This window comes from Squalius cephalus, assembly GCF_949319135.1.
Source record: "Squalius cephalus genome assembly, chromosome: 16".
In the NCBI taxonomy this organism is placed as follows: Eukaryota; Metazoa; Chordata; class Actinopteri; order Cypriniformes; family Leuciscidae; genus Squalius; species Squalius cephalus.
The window spans coordinates 15,031,754-15,051,028 of record NC_137137.1 but is presented as its reverse complement, the minus strand read 5'-3'; the positions used below and the strand labels follow the sequence as shown (position 1 = coordinate 15,051,028).

Below are 19,275 nucleotides of genomic sequence, written 5' to 3'. Positions count from 1 at the left end.
CATCTCCTGTCCTCTCCTGTGTGCAGTGAGAGTTGGAATGGTCTCCCATTGGGATGCTCCTTTCTGTTCTCAATAATTCATAACTGCATGCAGAGTATTTTTTCCTCACCAGAAACAGACACTGAGCTGCTCTTGCATAAATGATTCAGCGTGTGTGCACCTAGCCCCACACAGTCTCTCATTAACATTTAAAACTACCCTGAGTCCCATGTTGTTGCTTTTTGGTTCTGCCCTAAATGCTCAGGGTGAATAAGTACCTGCACCAACACTAGTGTAGTGTACTGTATGTTTTATGTCTTATCGTGTGATCTTCATACAACTGGATCGCCCAAAATGGACATTTACCAGGTGTAAACGACTAATGTGAATTTCCCATTGGAAAGTTTTAATGCTAAAGTGTGATAATCAAAAACAGAAGGGGGAAAAAAAGAGTGAGAGAAAGAGAGATGTAAGCGAGAGAAAGCAAGATGCTCCTAAGACATTTGATCATTACTGCCGGAGAATTCCTCTAGGAGGCATTTTGACTTGGGCCAAGACACAGACAGAGTTCAAAGTAGCACTTGGTCAATCCAATTTGAATCCATGGGACTCATTTCGAACAGAGTGTGGATTTAAAGTGGATTAGAGGCTGTTTGGGGCACGCTGAGGGGTTTTCTGAGTAAACCTGATATCGGTGGTCTCTCTCCACCTCTCCCCTCAGTCTCCACACGCTGATTGTTTTTCAAAGACTTTCACGCTGTGCTATTTGCATTTCAGATATATTTCTTAAATTCCCGAACGTGTCCCGGAACCAATCCTGCTTTGGTTCAAAGTGTTTGGGGGACTTTTCTCTCCCTGTAAATCCTGAAAGATGAATATAAAGGCTGCAGATGCACTGTGGTGCTTCACTTTGATCTTGTTTTATATTTTTTATCCTGCACAAAGTCTTCATTTGTGTAAAACTCCTCACACTGGGTTTGAGAATATCAGCGCTTAGCTGTGCTGCATCAGTGAAGCTGCTCCATCACGCATACACACATGCAGTGACAGAGAGAGTAGGGGATAGTTTGAAAACTGCAAACTACTGTGTGTGTGTGTGTGTGTGTGTGTGTGGTCCTGGTAAACCCTTATGGTGCCTCAGTGATCCTCTAGAGGAGCCACGAGATCTTTAATATGTTAAATTAACAAATTAACAAAGCACCAGCTTTCTCGTACTATACTGTGATTGTTTTGGTCCAGCCCAAGCCGTTTGTCATCGCGCTGTGTGAAATAAAGACTGAACAGCGGCTCAGAACACCCAACCATTTCATGAACACAGGATATGCAAAATATATCTCTCAGTTGGATAGAGAAGTCACTAATAAAGTTTTGATGGACAAACAAACGTGTATGTGCGCTCTCTGCTTACTGATCGCTGTAACATCGTATTTCTGCATGAACACAGTTCAATATATATTTGCGTAGTTGTCCAAATTAATGTACTGTCAGTGTTTTATAACGGATGCTCACCGAAGAAGCGTGTTTTGGAGACGTTTGTGAGGATCAGTGGTCAGTTTATGTACACATGGGCATCAGAAAATCAAAATATAGATATGATTGCTTGTTCTGACAGAGATGATGACATCGACCCGCCTTCAGATTGCTGAGTTTCCACACATTCAAAATGTTTCATTTTTGGTGTGTTTAATAATTCTGAAAGGATCCGTATAGTAGCTATATGCAGTCCTTGGCATCTACCTGTAGTCTTGTTAGGCAGGTTTACTTGTGCTTATTTGTTTAAGTTACCGTATAACTGAGCAGAGAAAGTAATTTTAAGTTGTAAAGTATGTTTTCAAAAAAGAACACTGAAGGTTTAAATCTATCTTGAATATATTTTGTTTAAAAAATAATAACATTGGGGGGTTGGGATATTGATTTGTAGTATTGATTCGGAGAGTAGGGGAGCCTTGGAGTAAAAAAGGTTGAGAACCACTGGGTTAGGGGATAGAATATACAGTTTGTACAGTATAAAAAGCATTATCTCTAAGAAAAACAAAAACAAAAAAAAAAACATGAAAAACCAATGTGTGTGTGTGTGTGTGTGTGTGTGTGTGTGTGTGTGTGTGTGTGTGTGTTTACACATACTTTTGAGGATGTGTGGCTTCTCCTTGTGCTGTAAGAAACATGGGAATTGCATATTGTGTGTCTACACTCTTCATGGCTGTGTCATGACAGTTAAACAGGAATCTCATTGCTCATGGTGAGTGTGCAGAACTGTGCATATGTCACATAACAGTACAGTATTGGTGGGTTTTCTGCTGCCTTGTTATACTAAACCGTGTGACTTTTCTTCTGTGGAACACAAGTATAATATAAATTTATTTGCATTTATTTTCATATTTTGGTTAAAACATTTTATTTTTATTTATTTTTTATTTTTAATTTATTCATTTTGTTATGTGATTTTTTGTATTTGGTTTAAATATTCCATTATAACTTTATTTCAATTTTATCTTATTTTAGTTCAGATTTAGTCATTTTACTGCTTAAATGAAAATGAGAAGCATTGCCTTCGCAACTAACTGAAATAAGTTTTTCATCTAATATATTTTATTTGATTTATTTTCAATTACCGATTTTTTAAAATAGTTTTAGTTAACGATAACAACACTGGTACAAAGACCAATTTATGTGAGAATTACGTGTAAGATATTTTCTGTTCTGTAATAAACAATCAGAAAATTTTGAAAATATTTATATTATATTTAGTTATTTTTCACTATATTTTTCCATCCTCTTGCATCCCTCGTGTGTTCCCGGACCCCAATTTGAAAACCTCTGAAGAAACTAATTAGAATAGTATGGCTGTTCTTTTCCATCTTAAACCAGCTTAAACCAGCTTGTACCATTTCTCCACATTTTTGTCTTTCTCAACCAGCTAAAAGTTGTTATTTCTGCATTGATACTCAGGGTATCATTTTAGCGTATTTTCAGTGTTTAGCGTATTTTCAGTGTTCAGAGCATTGTCGTGTTTGTTTTTAAGGATAATGACTGACATTGTAGAGTCCTAATGAGTATTTCTTGAAGCATGACTTCATTAGGACGTCTTCCATTCTGTTATCAAGGAGCTTTTCTTTTTCTCCGGCTCTGCCCTCCTGCCTGTTGTTGGTGTCCTGGCTGCAGTTTTCTCGTTTTTAATTGGTTGTCATTTCTGGTGCCAGTGTCTGATTGAGATCAGGTGTGTGTGGGTGGGATTAAAATGGCTGATGTAAAGCATCATATTTATTTGCTGGCCAGGTCTGACCACCTGTTAGGCCCACTGGCACAGAAAGCGAGTCACCCTTTCTAGCTCAGATCTTCATCAGATGCCCGTTACCTGACAGAATCTGCCACATGACATAGAACGGATGCCAACTCATGGTCATTATTTTCACCAGCACAAATATCCCTGTGTAAAAAATACATCCTCCACCCCCTCTCTCATGATATCTGTCTCTCTCATTCTAGTAAGTTGGTTCAGTCGAAGGCTGATATCTACTGTACCAGTTTGCCGGACATGATTTTTGGCCATTTGAGTAAACTGATACACACTAACTGATCTTATCAACCCACAACCGAGACATTGTGTTTTTGTGTAGGGGTTATACAGATTACACACCCATAAACAGATAAAGACCCAGGACTCTCATAAAAGCTTCATCCTGCTAGGAGAAAACTCAACAGATTATTCTACTATTTTGAGACATGGTCTCTCCTGAATCCTTAATCAGGTTTCAACATAATGGATGGAGCCGTTCTAAGGGAGTTTGGGTCAGTTGACTTGCCCTATCTGGATCAGTATGGTGTTTTATCTTCTATATCTTATGTTCATTGATCAAGTACATGTGTTTTTATGTATCGCAAATGTTTGTGATGTAATGTCAAATTATGCTGATTTAAATTCCACCAAAGGAGCAGTGTCTATAGATGATGAAATTGCGAGAATGACTTTGATAGTCTTCATAAACAATTTTTATATTAGTTTCACACTGGATGCCATTATTTGGGATTGTTGTCAGCAAAAGTGTGTTTACATGCATCTATTCACCTTATTCCGCCCCGCCCACTTTTACTTCTGTCCAGTACTTCCGTTGTAAACCAACTTCCGGTTTAGCGGACCCTCATTCAATTTCGAGGAGAACTGCAGAGAAGTCTCACTGATAAAATGTCACATAAGATAAGCTAATTTGTGCCAAATGTGCTATGTACGTGTGTACCAACAGCACAGCAATGCACTGTTTCTCGGGGTAATTTTTAAACGACTTTTAGGTGTTTATATGACCCGTCTGCCTGTCTGATCGCAGCCCGGCCGATGTGTAGTGTTTAGCCTACATTAGCCACAAACATCTAATGTTGTAATGGTCTCACTACAGGACACATACACATGCTATACCTTGTTTGAAAGCTATGGTCCTCTAGAATTCAGTCGCTGGATTTATTTTACAGCCATTCCTTGTGTTAGAGATCAAACCATAAGAAATTGCAGCTAGCAGTTAGCTAAGCTAACGTTACCCTCTTGTTCATCTAGTTGAGGCTCTACTTTCTTTCTACACCAGTTCGTGGCTATTTTTTTCTCATCTGTTGGCAAATGCAAATGTATCTGGTGATTAAGCAAACAAACTGTGGTGTAATAATGTTTCAAACTTTACATGTAGTAGTGTTTGTGCACATCTTCATAACTAAGTAATAGCTATTAGAAAGACACAGCTATTAAATAATTTGATTGTGGCATTGTTTCAAAAGCTTCAAGTGAAATGTACTTTAGTACGTTGCAGCAGTTGTTAATAACCATAGGCCAACGCATTTGGCTATAATATTATAGTCTATCTACTTATATCAAGACAGATAACAGATTGGACCAGGGCAAACAAAGCGCTAAGTAGCTAAACCAGGAAGTGAGATTACGCGGATGGCGCCACCCAGTGCTACTTCCGGAATAAGGTGAATAGTTATGGCTAATAATGCTAAAAATAGCTATTTAGAATAAACGGTCAATGATTCCTATGATAGACCCTCTTTCCAGAATAGGCAGGTATATATTTTCATGTAATATTGTAATAATATATATACATATATTCTTATGAGTACTGATGCATTAATATATTTAGACATTCTTATGCAGCTTTGCGTTCAGATATGCAGATTATTCCTTTAGGGGGAGAGAGAGAGAAAGAGAGAGAGAGAGAGAGAAAAAGGGACAGTAGAGGGAGAACAGTAGAACTACAAACACATTAATTGTATAGTGCACAAAGCAGCACAGCTACCAGCCTGCAGCATTTGTTACAGGACTGGAAAACCTGTCTGAATAGAAGCAGGAAGGGAAGATGAAAGGGGCTTTAGGTGATGGCTGAATATTCTTTGATGCCTTTTGGTCTGTCGGTCATAATGAGGTCTACAATGCAAAAGTTGTATGGAGGAGATGTGTGTGTGTGTTCATTATTTTATTTATAGATTTTTAGCAAGTGTTTGAACCTAAAATGCTACACGGAATGATGTTAGCTCTCTGACATGGCATGATTGTTTCAGTCTTGGACAAGACCATTAGGGCATGATTTAAAACACTGCATGAGAAAGAGACACAGAGCAAAAGAAACAGCAAGCGCAAGAGAGAGAGGTTTGATGTGGACATATGCTGTATTTGGGGAGAAAATGAAACAAAAATGTCTGCGTGTGATGATGTCACCATCTGCAAAAATTCCAGTGGGACTAATTAAATGAATGGAACAGACACGCCTGCTTCTCTCTCTCTCTCTCTCTCTCTCTCTCTCTCTCTCTCTCTCTCTCTCTCTCTCTCTCTCTCTCTCTCTCTCTCTCTCTCTCTCTCTCTCCAATGTTTAAGATGCGGCTGGTGTACTTTGAAACACTAACTGGGTTAAAAAAACCTGCAAGTGTAGGCTTATTACAGTTACACTTCAGAAACACTCCTTCTCCCTCATACCTCAAATATTGCTATTATGCCTTTAAATGGGTGCCATCTTACCTCTGAAATGCAACTATCTAGCTCAAAATACAACATACAAGTTGAATTTGCTCAGCGAGTTACTCTGGCGTTGAGTAATGATGCTCATTAAATATGCCCTTGTATCCAAGCTTCACCAATCACATCGGGTTTTCTGATATAGGCGGGCCAGAGGCGAGCTAAACAGATGACGACAGCACTGTGACGTCGAAGTCATTAGTAAACATTGCAAGATGGGTATGGATGAACACCAGTTGTTTGAAACGGCTTTGGCCGCTACAATGAACGAGTTAGACTTGGCTTTTTATCTAAAAGAGGAACAGAAGACGCCGCTCGAATCGTTCCTTTGCAAGAAGGGCGTTTTTGCTGTTTTGCCGACCAGATACGGCAAGAGTCTAAACTACCAGTTAGCTCCGCTGGTAGCTAAGCGTGGGACTTGTTGTGATTGGTCGTAGTGTTATCCAATTGCGTGCAGTGAGATTTTCAAATGCATACTTGGTGCCGCCCCTCGAGCTGGCCGATTTTCATTAGTCGATGCCAGACCATTAATCTTTCAGATTTAGGTCTGGATTTCCAGGCTACCACAACGGATCAAGTCCAGACCGAACTTCCCGACCTCAAATGTTGTGGGCGGGGCTAAGTTTGGCTGGCATCCAGGCTATTGTACAGTAGGCCTACTTCTGTTTTTGAAAACAGCTCTGTGCAACTCTATCCCAAACCCTTTTACCCTCAAATACTGCCTTGCAATTTCTGAAATATTGCCCCTTTGCCTCAGAATTACTGAGGTTTTAACTCTAAAATATCATCTATACAGTTTAGTTTATTTGCGATGGCAAAGGAAAGAAGTGAGTGAGATGTTTTTGCTAAATCAATTGATCAAAAAAAAAAAGTTTCCCAATGCACAATTTCAACCATAATCATTCTCTCCCTCTCTCTCTTTTCAGAATTCATTTGGCCTGAAAAATAATGGTACATTTGCTGCAATTGCAGGCCTAAATAATGGTAAATAATACAAATTAAAAATGGGTGGAAAAAACATAACATTAACTCTTTCCCCGCCATTGACGAAAATGTTCATCATTTATGAGGCTTTCCCGCCATTGAAGTAAATTTCCGTTATGCGGTAGGGGGCGCTATAAGGCATCTTCTGAAAGGGTAATGAATCTCCTAATCAAAACACAGATGAAGAAGCAGCAGAAATAAGTGATATCTTATGTAAGCATACGTATATGTAAAATAATGCGATCATCAACATTAAAAATGTTACTGAATGAAATGTCGACCCAGGACGAGCTGTAGGACTGTGCAAGCTTTCCGCAATTGACGTACTCGATCTACTTCATCTGTGTTTTGATCATCATCGTACTAAATCCGATCTGAATGTTGTCTTGGACAAAAACACAATTTTATCAGCTTTTTCCTCAAAATGTTGCTTTTTTTTTTAATTAAACTTACCCACATTCGTTTAAGGGGCTGTTTACACGACACCGTTTTCAACTAAAAACGGAAAACTTTTTATGCGTTTTGGCTGTTCGTTTACACGTCAACAGAGTTTTGGGTGCCTGAAAACGCAAACTTTTGAAAACGGGTTTTGACGATGACGTCATGCACATGCGTATTACGTGCTCAGTCTATAGTGTTTCATCGCCACCTAATGGCCTGGCAGCAGAATACAGGGTTTTTAATACTTTTCCGTGGATCCATGTGAATGGGGCTCGTTTTGACAATGGTGTCGTCTGTACGCGGAAAACTCAAAGGAAAAACTTCTCTGTTTTAAGCATATCGTTGTTGTGTAAACGTACCCTCAGACTCTTTGCTTTTTTCTGACATTGTAAATGAATTGCAAAAAATATCTAGCAATTAAAGTCTTGCTGGAGATTTGCTAGTGATTAAGCTGGACTGTATTAATGCAAAGACATGCTGATGACACTAGCCAGTGGGTGTTTGGCAGTGTTTACTGAGAGTTCCTAAAGAACTAATGAACACACAGCGGAAGTTTAGTACACACACACACACACACACACACACACACACACACACACACACACACACACACACACACACACACACACACACACACACACACACACACACACACAATGCCCTTCTGCTGTGTTCAGTCCGTTGAGATTCCAAAAAGGACAATGTTAATAAGTATAATAAAGCTTGTAATGAAGCTCAGTGGATATTATTTTAAAAATGTTACTGATTAGAAGTCTAATGGAATGAGACTTGACTATAAATTTAATTCCACTTAAATTTGTTAAAATACTAACAGTATATTCCAACTTAATTTGCAGTTTAAGTAAACCCAGGGACTATCTATTTGTGCAGCAATGTGGGGCAGGGAGTGTTTGGAAAACCTGTTTGGAAAAGGTTTTGGTGTCACTAATGGTGCAGAAACTACACTGCAGATTTCTGGGTATGATGTGAGAATATAAGTGACAGTCAGTATCTTTTTGTGTGTTGGTGTCTGTCCACCTGAACACTGTAAAACTCCCCCCCGACAGGGGCTTTCCTCCCCACCCCTTAGCTTTTAACAGAAGAGTTTTCTAGTGAGCTCTGCTGTTAGAAAGATAATTAGTACGCTAAATCTGCATAATCTGACACATTCCCACAGCGACTCATAGACTTTCCTGAGCCAGGAAAAACATTTCCAAATCACCTCTTCATGTTGTTTATCTCTCTCTTTCTTCCCCACACCATTTTCTCTGTCTAACGTTTCTGTTTTTCCCCACACAAAATCTATCTCTTTCAATCTGCTGAATAGCTATTTGTGTCTGGAGTTTCATTAGTTTATGTGTGTATTGTGTACCATAAATACAAAGAGGCAAATTCATTATTAAACACATTGATACTAATCAGGAGCAACTCACAGACCTCCATTACAAAACTGCAGGGGTAATAATGGAGAAGAGTTCGCTAAGAATGAACTCTGCCTATTAATAATGTCATTTATTTTCGCATGCTGTTTGTGTTGTGTTAGCATTTAATACACTAAAGGAATTATGCAAATCAGGTAATGGCGCAAACATGCTCAAAATTAGTGCTGAACGTCATTTGCACAGCACAGTTCCCCATCTTGCAGGCCGATTGTGCATGATTTGAGATTGTGGAGGCTGCAGAAACTACTGTACTACATCGCTCCATTACTGGAGTCCAAACACCTGAATCAGCTCTTTAAAATGCAGATTCTCATCAATGCCATGTTTTTCATTTGTGCCCGGTTATAATGCTTTTCTCCATCATTTGATCATCATTGGATGAATTACTGTTGCCATGATCAATAGAAAATGTACACAAATTTCTCTTTGTAATAAAATTCCGTTAACCGTCCATTTTCCACAGAAGACTTAATGATGAAAGTGTGCTCTCATTGGCTGGCTGATACTATTACTATACTATTAGTCTTCAGACTAAAGCTTACAGTAATAGCATAAGCGCACACAACTGCACGCATGCATAGAGTTTGTTTGCATCTTTTGCATTTTCAGATTTCAATTCTCTCCAAATGAAATGCTTAAATCTGTCTGTAGGATTAAAAGAGTATCAGGATCAGAATGAGGAAGCTGAATAGTGTTTTATATTTTGCAGTTTCCTTTGGAACCAATGGTCTATGTAGTTTTGCGATTTAATTTCACTAAACCCAACATAAATATTCCTCAGAAATGTAAATTATTTTCAGTGAGAGTGTGAAATGTGAGGGGGTTAGAGGGGATCTGACTCTAATAATTAAAGCATAAATAAATCCCCAATCTGCGTCATTAAAAGCACACTTAATTCTACACATAACATTTCAACAACACACACACACACACACACATGCTGTGGTTTCATGTTTTATAGAGACTTTCCATACACTGTAAAAAGTGAATAGTTGGATCAACTTAAAAAAATTACTTCAATTGGTAACACCTAAAGAAATTAAGTTTTCTCAACTTAAATTATCACGTTTTTACAGTGTATTTTCTACCCTAACCCTAAACCTACCCATCACAGAAAACTTTCAGTATTTTTATATTTTCAAAAAACATCACTTTGTTTGATTTATAAGCTGTTTTCCTCACGGGGACCATAAAATGTCCCCACAAGGACAAGGATTTCGGATATTTCCATCTTTATGGGAACAGTTTGTCAACATAATGTAGGGTTTACCAGGCCACACACACACACACACACACACACACACACACATATTTTTTCATCCATATATAGGGGAGCGCGGGGCACAACCTAACGCGGGGTTAGTTGTAACACGCTTGTTTTAAATACTTCCGCACATGCTTGGATGACGAAACTTTGTGTATTTACTAGTTGCCATATCAACACTATATAGAAAAAAAAATTCCGCCAAAATTATTTTATTTTTGGAAGATATCCATAGACATTTATTAAACCATAGCAAAAGTACATTTCTTACTTAAGTTAATTTTTCATCTCTATTTTTTGTGCTTATTTAAAATAAGACAAATCTGATATTATATTAATCTCCAAGATGTTATTTAACAGTTGAGATAGTTATTTAATGCTTCGCTAACTAGCAGAAGACACTAGCCGGGTTTAAATCCCAGTTGTGCAGGCGGGGGCATGTTGTAACAATGCGTTACAATGTGCCCCTATTAGAAATATGCTATTATATTCTATACTTTTATTAATTTTATTGAGAAAACGTGAGAAAAAGGTGACTAAAGACTGAGAGTCAATGTTCAGAAATTACTAATTATTTATTTGTTTTGAACTATTTTGTATAGCTGTGTTTTTATGTGTTCATAGTTAAAACTCAAAAATGAGTTTATATTTAATTATTAAAAATTGCCATTATTTTATATGAAAAAGTTTTTTAATTGTATTTTATTTAGAAAATATTTTAGTTTGTTTTGTATATTTTTTTTATTAGATCAGATAACATTTTAAGCTGTCATATGTTATGTTACAATGTGCCCCACACATGTTACAATGTACCCCACCTATGGGGCATGTTGTCACATTTCACTTCCATTCTTTCGGGGTATATCAAGAAAAAAGTATACACTGTATTAATAAAACAAAAACACATAATTGTACTAGACATGTGGGAAATTAATGTGGGAAAAAAAAATACTCTGAACCATAAGTAGATTTACACAAATTGAGAAAGTCAAAAAGCGTTACTTTGTGCCCCGCTCTCCCCTATATATATATATATATATATGGACATGAAAGTTCACAAAACTACAAACATCAGCCACTATCTGCCAGAACACCCAGACCCAGCCTGAAAGCTTACTCTCTCTGTAAGTAATTGTATATTTCAGTGTTTTGGTGCACTCAGCAGTGTATCAGAACACATTCAGAGAGAGCATGATGACATTTAGATAGCGCTAGAGAAGAGAATGAGATCCCCTCCAGAAACATGCCGTCTAATAGCCTTTCTGATCAGTGTAACGCTCCTGTGCTGATATGGATTGTGTGTGTGTGTGTTTCAGAATGCAAGAGCGGGCGGTACAGAGGGTGTGCGCGTGGTTCTTGCTGGTGTTTTTGACCCTTCTGTCTCTCTGGGGTCACCTGTCTGACGCCTCTTCTCATCGCAGTCACATCGGTAAGTTAAGGTCAAAGTTCATTCAGTCAAGCCTGTTGTTATTGTTTTACTTTCATTTAAACCTACAGCGTTGATCATTTTAATGAGCCATCTCATTTAAAAAACAGCTGATGTGGATTGCATGAAGTCAGATTTGGGGCGATATTACCATAAATATTTTCCGTCTGTTTTTATTTTAAGGATCTGAAGTTTTTGTTTGGTGCTTATATTCGTCTGAACCAGAAATTTGAACAACCCAAAGACAGAAAGCAGTGTGTTTTGTAGACAGCTCAGTGGTAGGTGGATGCTTAGATCAGCTTAAAATAGTCTAGAAGATGTTCTCTATTTATGAGAAGCACTGATGGACCGCGGGACACTGACGTCTTTGGGGTCATGTAGAGGCCACTGCAGAATGTTCCAGTAAAGTTCTGCTGAAATGATTAGAGTTTATTTGTCCTAAGCACTTGTTTCTCTTATAATTATTGAAGATGACATTGATTTTGATTTATATAATTGGTAGACGCTATTAAAGCTTCTGTTTTGTGGCAAGTTACACTACCGATCAAAAATACAGGGTCTGTACGATTTTTTTAATGCTTTTGAAAGAAGTCTCTTATGCTCACCAAGGCAGCATTTATTTAATCAAAATGCAGTAAAAACTAAAAAGTTAAATTGTGAAATATTATTACAACTTAAAATACATTTTTTTTCTAAATAACATTTTTAAAAAGATTTTGTGATGGCAAAGCTGAATTTTCAGCATCATTACTCCAGCCTTCAGTGTTGCATGATCCTTCTAATATCTTTCTAATATTCCGATTTGTTACCCAATTGATTATTAACAATGTTGAAAACAGTTCTGCTGCTTCATATTTTTGTGGAAACTGAAAAATTGTTAAATATTGTTGTCTTTTGATCAACTTAACGAGTCCTTGCTGAATAAAAGTATTAATTTCTTTAAAAAACAAGTCCCCAACTTTTTCCCTAACTATCTTTAATCAGTAGTAAATAAAATGTACGTTTTGTTATTTGTTCATTTTGATAACCATGTTGCAATATCTACCTGAATTTATAGACAAACTTCTGATGCAACACAGTGCAATTCACACTTTTTTCAATAGAGTGTATTTTGTCCGTTAAAGCAAAATGGTAGTTTTTAAGAAATGTTTCTAAGAAATTATTTTGATGTCCTATCTGTCTTTTCCTGACTTGTGCAGTCATTTTAGGCCACTTGCCTGAAACTATTAATAGTTGAACTTAATATGAACTTCTCTCATCTCGCAGCAGAATGGACATTCAGACTTTTTTTCTTTTTTTGTTTGGAGAGGGTGGAAGGAAATATTAAAACAAAGGGAATGATTTGTGAATACATTGCTTTTATTGTCACTTTAAAAATATATATAATTAATTCTACAGCATACTACTGGAATATGATAGGTCCCTATAATAGTGTCACACATAGTGTCTCTGTTTACAGTAAAGTGTGCACCACTGTCCCATTTGTGAATATGAAATCTGCGCGCTTTTGTTGGCCACCATCTTCCCTACAAAGTATTTCTTTTTTTAGATTGGATAAGTAGTCCAGAAGTTGAACGTGTGAGACAGTCAGAGGAAGGAAATAGTTCAGACAATCAGTTAATTACACACTACTGCTAACAGGTCAGAGCAAGGTGACTGAACACACACACACACACACTAAACCACTGGGAGGGAAAAACTAATAACTCTAAACTCTTCTTCCCTTCGAGCAGCAGAGGCTTCAGGGACAATGAGCTAAATGAGAGTGAAGTATTTGTTTCACACACACATACACAGGGAATATAGCCAGAAAGTTTGCTGCTACTGTAGGTCATTCTTTATGAGGCTCATCCTCTCAATAAAACTAATATCCCTGGAGAGCGAGAGAGAGAGTAAATGAGGGAGAAGGGCTGCAGAGATCCATTGAAGGGCAGAAAGAAGAGAAAGAGTCAGAAGTGTGGAAAGAGAGACCGAGACAGATGAGTGTGTCATGAGATGAAACGCAGGAAGAGACACAGCTCTTGTGGACGACTGCAGTCCTGAGCTCTCATGCCCTCTGTGTGTGTGTGTGTGTGTGTTCTGTGCCCTTCTGCCCTGTAAAACATGAGTCTCTCTGACATCTCCTAAACCTGCCCACCCTAAGCAAGACACTGAGACCAGTGACATCAAAACTATGAAGATGAACAGTTGATTTCAGTGGGGACGGTGTGGTGCAAGGACGTAGAGGAGTTTTTTTAATTGTGAAAAAGCTTTATAGCTGAGCAATCTTTGGAGCAAAGTCTGAAAAACTTGTGAATTGGTTCATTGGGAAGATCCATGGAGATTAAATTGTTTAAAAAGAATCAATTCACTGATTCAAGTCGCTGTGTGTTTAGCATCTTTTTTAATAGCGAAATAATTAAATGTTGCTTTTTGTGTTATCTATATTTGTTTTGACTCATTTTATTTATTTATTTAATATGTAGCACTGGTCTAAAGTGCTTTATAGCTGAGCAATCTTTGGAGCAAAGTCTGAAAAACTGAATTGGTTCAATGAGAAGATTCATGGAGATTAACATTTATTCAAAGATTTGAATACAGTTATATACTAAATACTTTCAGAACTATATTAGGAAAGTTTGTTAAACACTGCTGTTTTTGCTACAAACTGCTTTTTTAATAATCTGGTGGGGAATACAAACCAGTTTTTACAGTTTAGTGTAAATTTATATGTCAGATTGCAACATTTGCACCCTAATTGAGTGTCACTCATTCAGAAAGCCTTTTTGAGCCAGATACTAGACACAAACAAATACTATTATGATTAAAATGATATAATCTGATAGTTGACAAATATTTTTGCCCCCTTACATAGCTTCAGTGTAACTGCTATTTGTTGCTTGTAGCATTGCAGACTTCTTTTCCAATAGCAGCTTTTACAGCCCGATCTCATGAAAGTGCGTATCTATACCACAAATTTTATTTCTCGTGCCATTTACAGGCCAAAAATATATATATTTTTTTGCGTGCATATGATACACGCTATATGGCGTGTAATACGTACGTACTCCGCACCCCTAATCCTACCCAAGGGGTTTACAGTGCGTATAGCATATGAACATTTTTGGCGTATAAATGGCACGAGAAATAAAATTTGTGGTATAGATACGCACTTTCATGAGATCGTGTTGGCTTTTACTGAAGTTCAACACTCAAAATGATGAGCTTTGAGTTTTAAAGTTACTTCCCCAACACTGTTTGTGTGTTTGAGAGTGTGACGGTCACATTGTCATTGACCGATGGTGCTGTCATGTGACACAACCGACTTGTTCAGTTTTTATGATTTCTGTCACCCCTGACCTTGTTTTATCCCCAATCTGCCGGCTCCCATATATTCTCTCTGTCTCTTTCTGTGTGGATTTGAACATCAACAATGAAACCAGATATTTCTGAGTCACATTCCTTGCACTGATCTTTGAGATGTCAGTGAGGCCTTTTCAGTTATTAAGGATTATACTGTATGCTTAGAAAATTGTATAAAACATATCAACAGAACTCCACTTTCACTTTAACAACGACAAAGAAATAGCTTTTGCACACTTTTGTTTGTCAGTATGAAACAATGTTTTTCAGTTTTAGATCATTTTAAAAAATTAGATTATATACATAAAATACTTCCACATTTCTCACACACGCACATTCTATTAAATTCAATAGATGTTGTATCGCTACTGATGTATCACATCTCCCTGGTTATTTAACCAGTAGTTTTTCTGTTTATGTCATACGGCTGAAGGTCTTTCTTTTTGTTCTGTAATAACTCTAAAAGCAGGCCATTTCAGACTGTCTGACAAAAAAGAAAAGAAAAAAGATTCACAACTCCTTTTTGCTTGAGTTCTAGCAAGAACTCCGTCCATGATTCTCTGCTGTGTGTGAGCTCTTCCTGTGACTGTTCACAGTCTGTCCAAGACACCCATATGGCCTGTGAAGAGACACAGAAGGAGAATTAAAAATGTGAAACTTTCAAGCACGCTGCTCCGTTTTCATCTGTGGGATAAAACATGTAGGTCACGCCACCATCAAACCCTCCCAGAGCTCCTCAGCCTCATTCAGTTTTATTCACCACTTTCTTTTTTCACCACTTTTGGGCTTTAGAGTCACTATTTTTGAAATCATGTCACTTCAGTAGCAAATCTATTGTATTTAGTTCATTACATATCATATAGTGTTCACAAATGTTATATTTTCTTTACGAATATTTCATCAATCAAGCTGCGTCCAGTATTGTTCAAACTAGCGGTTGGTAAGATTTAAAAAAAGAAATCTCATATGCTCATCAAGGCTGCATTTATTTGAACAACAATACAGTAACAATTGTGAAATTGTATTACAATTTAAAATAACTTTCTGTTTTAGTATGTTTTAAAATGTCATTTATTTCTGTGATGGCAAAGCTGGATTTTCAGCATCATTACTCCAGTGTCACATGATCCTTCAGAAATCATTCTAATATAATGATTTGATTTTCAAATACATCTCTTATTATTATCAATATTAAAAACAGCTATGTGGCTTAATATTTTTGTGGAAACCATGATACATTTTTTTCAGTATTCTCTGATAAATAGAACTTTTAAAAGAAATGCATTTATTTGAAATACATTTTTGTAACATAAATGTTACAGCTCTCAATTTTGATCAATTGAATGTATTAATTTCTCTTTTTTTTAAGTCTTACTGACCAAAGTTTTGAACAGTAGTGTATGTCAGCAGAATTTCCCAAATGAATCACTTATTTGAGTTGTTTTGTTTGATGAATCAGGTGAACAGGCTACAAAATGGAATCAATTCACGATTCACACTGAATCATTTAGAAAACCCGCTCACACACTAAATTGCTTTGGAATGGTTTTTCACTCTGTAAAAGTGATCTACAATCAATTGAAACCACTTACTGTAAATAAGCATGTATTCAATCAAATTACATAATATGAAGTATTTTTGTTTATAGTTAATATTCCTAAAACTATATCAAGTAGCTTAAACTACGTTTGCCATGTAAGGTGTAGTGTAACTAGCAACTTTCCTCTTTCAGCTTAGCTAAGCTAATTTTCACTGCTTTAAAGTATTTTTATGCACCCCTTGTTTCATTAATTATTAGCATTCACGTTCCATTTCATTTAGATTGAGGCACCCTTTTAAGCAACTGGCTCTAGGCTCCATTAGTGTTTGATTATTCAAAACAACATTATTTGGTCTTTTATTTATAATTTGCTGACTATAATTTTAGCGAGACTGTTGCTTTAGAAAAGAAGTGCCTCTGGTCATATTTAGCACTCTACCTCTGACTGGTCAGAATAGTATTCCCTGTGTTTGTGTTTGTGTGTGTGTTAAGAGTGCACTGGAGTAAGTGATTTAAAATGAGTGTTTATGAGTGTCTTAAACAGGCTGTTTTGAGCTTGATGGGTGTTCATGTATTCCATCTGAGCGTGGTGTTTAATCTCTGAGCAGATGGCAGCGAGCTCACACTCTCCATAAACAAAAACAGCTTCCTATCCATCAGGCGTCCTGATTACAGCAGACTCAAACATGTGTTCAGGCAGAATTCTGCATGAGAAAAGGTGCTGACACATTATTCTTTTAAAATTTCTTTTAAAAAGTGTGATTCCTGTGCTCACATTGTGGAGGTGTTATGTTGAGAGAGCTGTTGAAAGGGAACTTTTATATAACTATGCAAAATATTATCATACCCAACCTGTGAACCTGCTAATAGATTAATGTTTTTGATGTTAGTGCCTCTAGTGCTGAGAAACAGTACTGAAAAGCTAATACCTTTCTGGCATGAAACTCTAGATGTCTGTGAATTTATTCGCAGTAGCAAGTCTCAGTTGCTCTGTAGCAGCAGCGTAGCAGATCTATACCGTCAACACCAAATTATTATTAACATACCAATCTCCCGAGAGTTGTCTTGACAGAACTTCTTTTTTAGAGAATATGGAAAAACAGATTGACTAGAAATATTCTCTCCTAACTTAAAGGGATAGTTCACCCAGAAATGAACATTAATTTACTTACCCTCACGTTGTTCCAAACTTTTGTGGCTTTTTTTCTTCTTCTGTGAAACACAAAAGATGTATGTATGATGAAGTATGTTCAACTGATTTTGTCTACATTATGAAAATCATGGGGGTCCAAAACACTCCAAAAAGTCAGTGTTATTTTGGTATTATGTTTACACTATAGTATTTATTATTTTGAATGAGCTTTTTTACATATATCTATAGCTATTTTTATATTTTAAGTTTTCATTTTACTTTTAGTTAGTTTTAATAATTTTGTTATGTGCTTATTTTTTATTCCTTTTTGTTTTTTTCTATTTCTATTTCTATTTATTTCCATTTTAGTTATTTTAGTACTTTAACTTAAATTTCAGTTAGTTGTTAAGGCAACATTTCTAATTTTCATTCGAGTTTAATCTTAAATAACAAGTTTTCTTATAATATTTATATTTTATTTATTATATATTAATGTATGTTTTATTTCAATTCATGATTTTTTTTTTATATAGTTTAAGTTTTAGTTAACAATAACAACACTGCAAAATTAACCGATACGACTCATCTAGTATATTATTTTGCATCAAATATGGAAACATGAACCATGAAGTTTGGTCATGTGATGTGCGAGAACCAATGAGGTTTGACTTTGAGGTTCAAATTGCATATTTAATGTAGTTTGCCTATGCGTGCATTGATCAGTGTTTTGATTTGATTTGAAAGTGAATAAAAGTTTAATTATTCTGACACAATCACATTCAAAGTGATCGTTTACATCAGAAGTATATCGTAAAACAGACACCATATATTGACACTAAACCCATAGACCTTTCAAAAGATGTATAATTTGTTAACATTATTCATATTTGTAGACAGTATATATAGTAAATGTAAACAAAGGTGAACAAAACCCAAGGGCGGACCAGTGAGGTTAATTACCTTTATGTCCTTTTTGCAGCTTGAAACTTTTGGACCCCATTGACTTTCATTATATGGACAAAAACAGCTCAAACATTCTCCAAAATATCTTCTTATGTGTTCCACATTAGAAAGAAAGTCACACAGGTCTGGAACGACATAAGGGAGACCAAATTATGATAGAATTGTCAAATAAAAGCAAAGCAGCTTATGATTCTATTGCACATACCAGTCTGTGAAGGTTGTTTTGTGAAGAGCAGTGTAAAATACAAGAGATGGTGAGAGAGAGTGGCATCTCCTGGGACATTTCCATCATATTCTTACTAGGTGGTCTCATCAGGGTTCTGTATAAAAGTGCTGACCCCTTCCACTGGACCTGAGGGAGATCGGCCACACCACAAATATGTATTTGAAGATGCAGATGGAGCCAGCACTCTGGGACAGCATGCTGTCCTCTGACATTTGATGAGACTCTGGATGACAAGACGGAAATGAGGAAGAGATGATTGCGAAAGGAAAGAAGGAAACACAGAAGCACTGGATGACAGGAAAGGGGAAAGGTTCCGTTCCTCTCAAATTGGAGCGAAAGAATAACATCTTCAGCTTCAACGGGATTGGACAGCTGTCAAAATGCCACTTTTTTTCTCTTTACCCCTCCTTTTGTCTCTCTCGAGGGTCTGAAGTGTATTGGATAAAATTTGTTTGAGAGTTGGCTGTTTGCACTGGGAGTTTGACTGAGGTGTGTAAATGTAGGTCGGGCTGAGAAGGAAGGAACACTGACCTCTGGATTA

At 36.8% G+C, this 19,275-nt stretch overlaps 1 protein-coding gene across 1 annotated transcript in view; it reads left to right on the top strand.

Moving 5' to 3' along the window:
- The window catches only part of tafa3b (TAFA chemokine like family member 3b), an 87,475-nt gene that overhangs the window by 45,277 nt on the left and 22,923 nt on the right, over positions 1-19,275 (top strand). Inside the window, exon 2 of the mRNA XM_079897685.1 lies at positions 11,422-11,534. Within this exon, the coding sequence (XP_079753811.1) occupies positions 11,423-11,534 (112 nt within the window). The 5' untranslated portion in view covers position 11,422. The remainder of the gene's footprint in view (positions 1-11,421; positions 11,535-19,275) is intronic.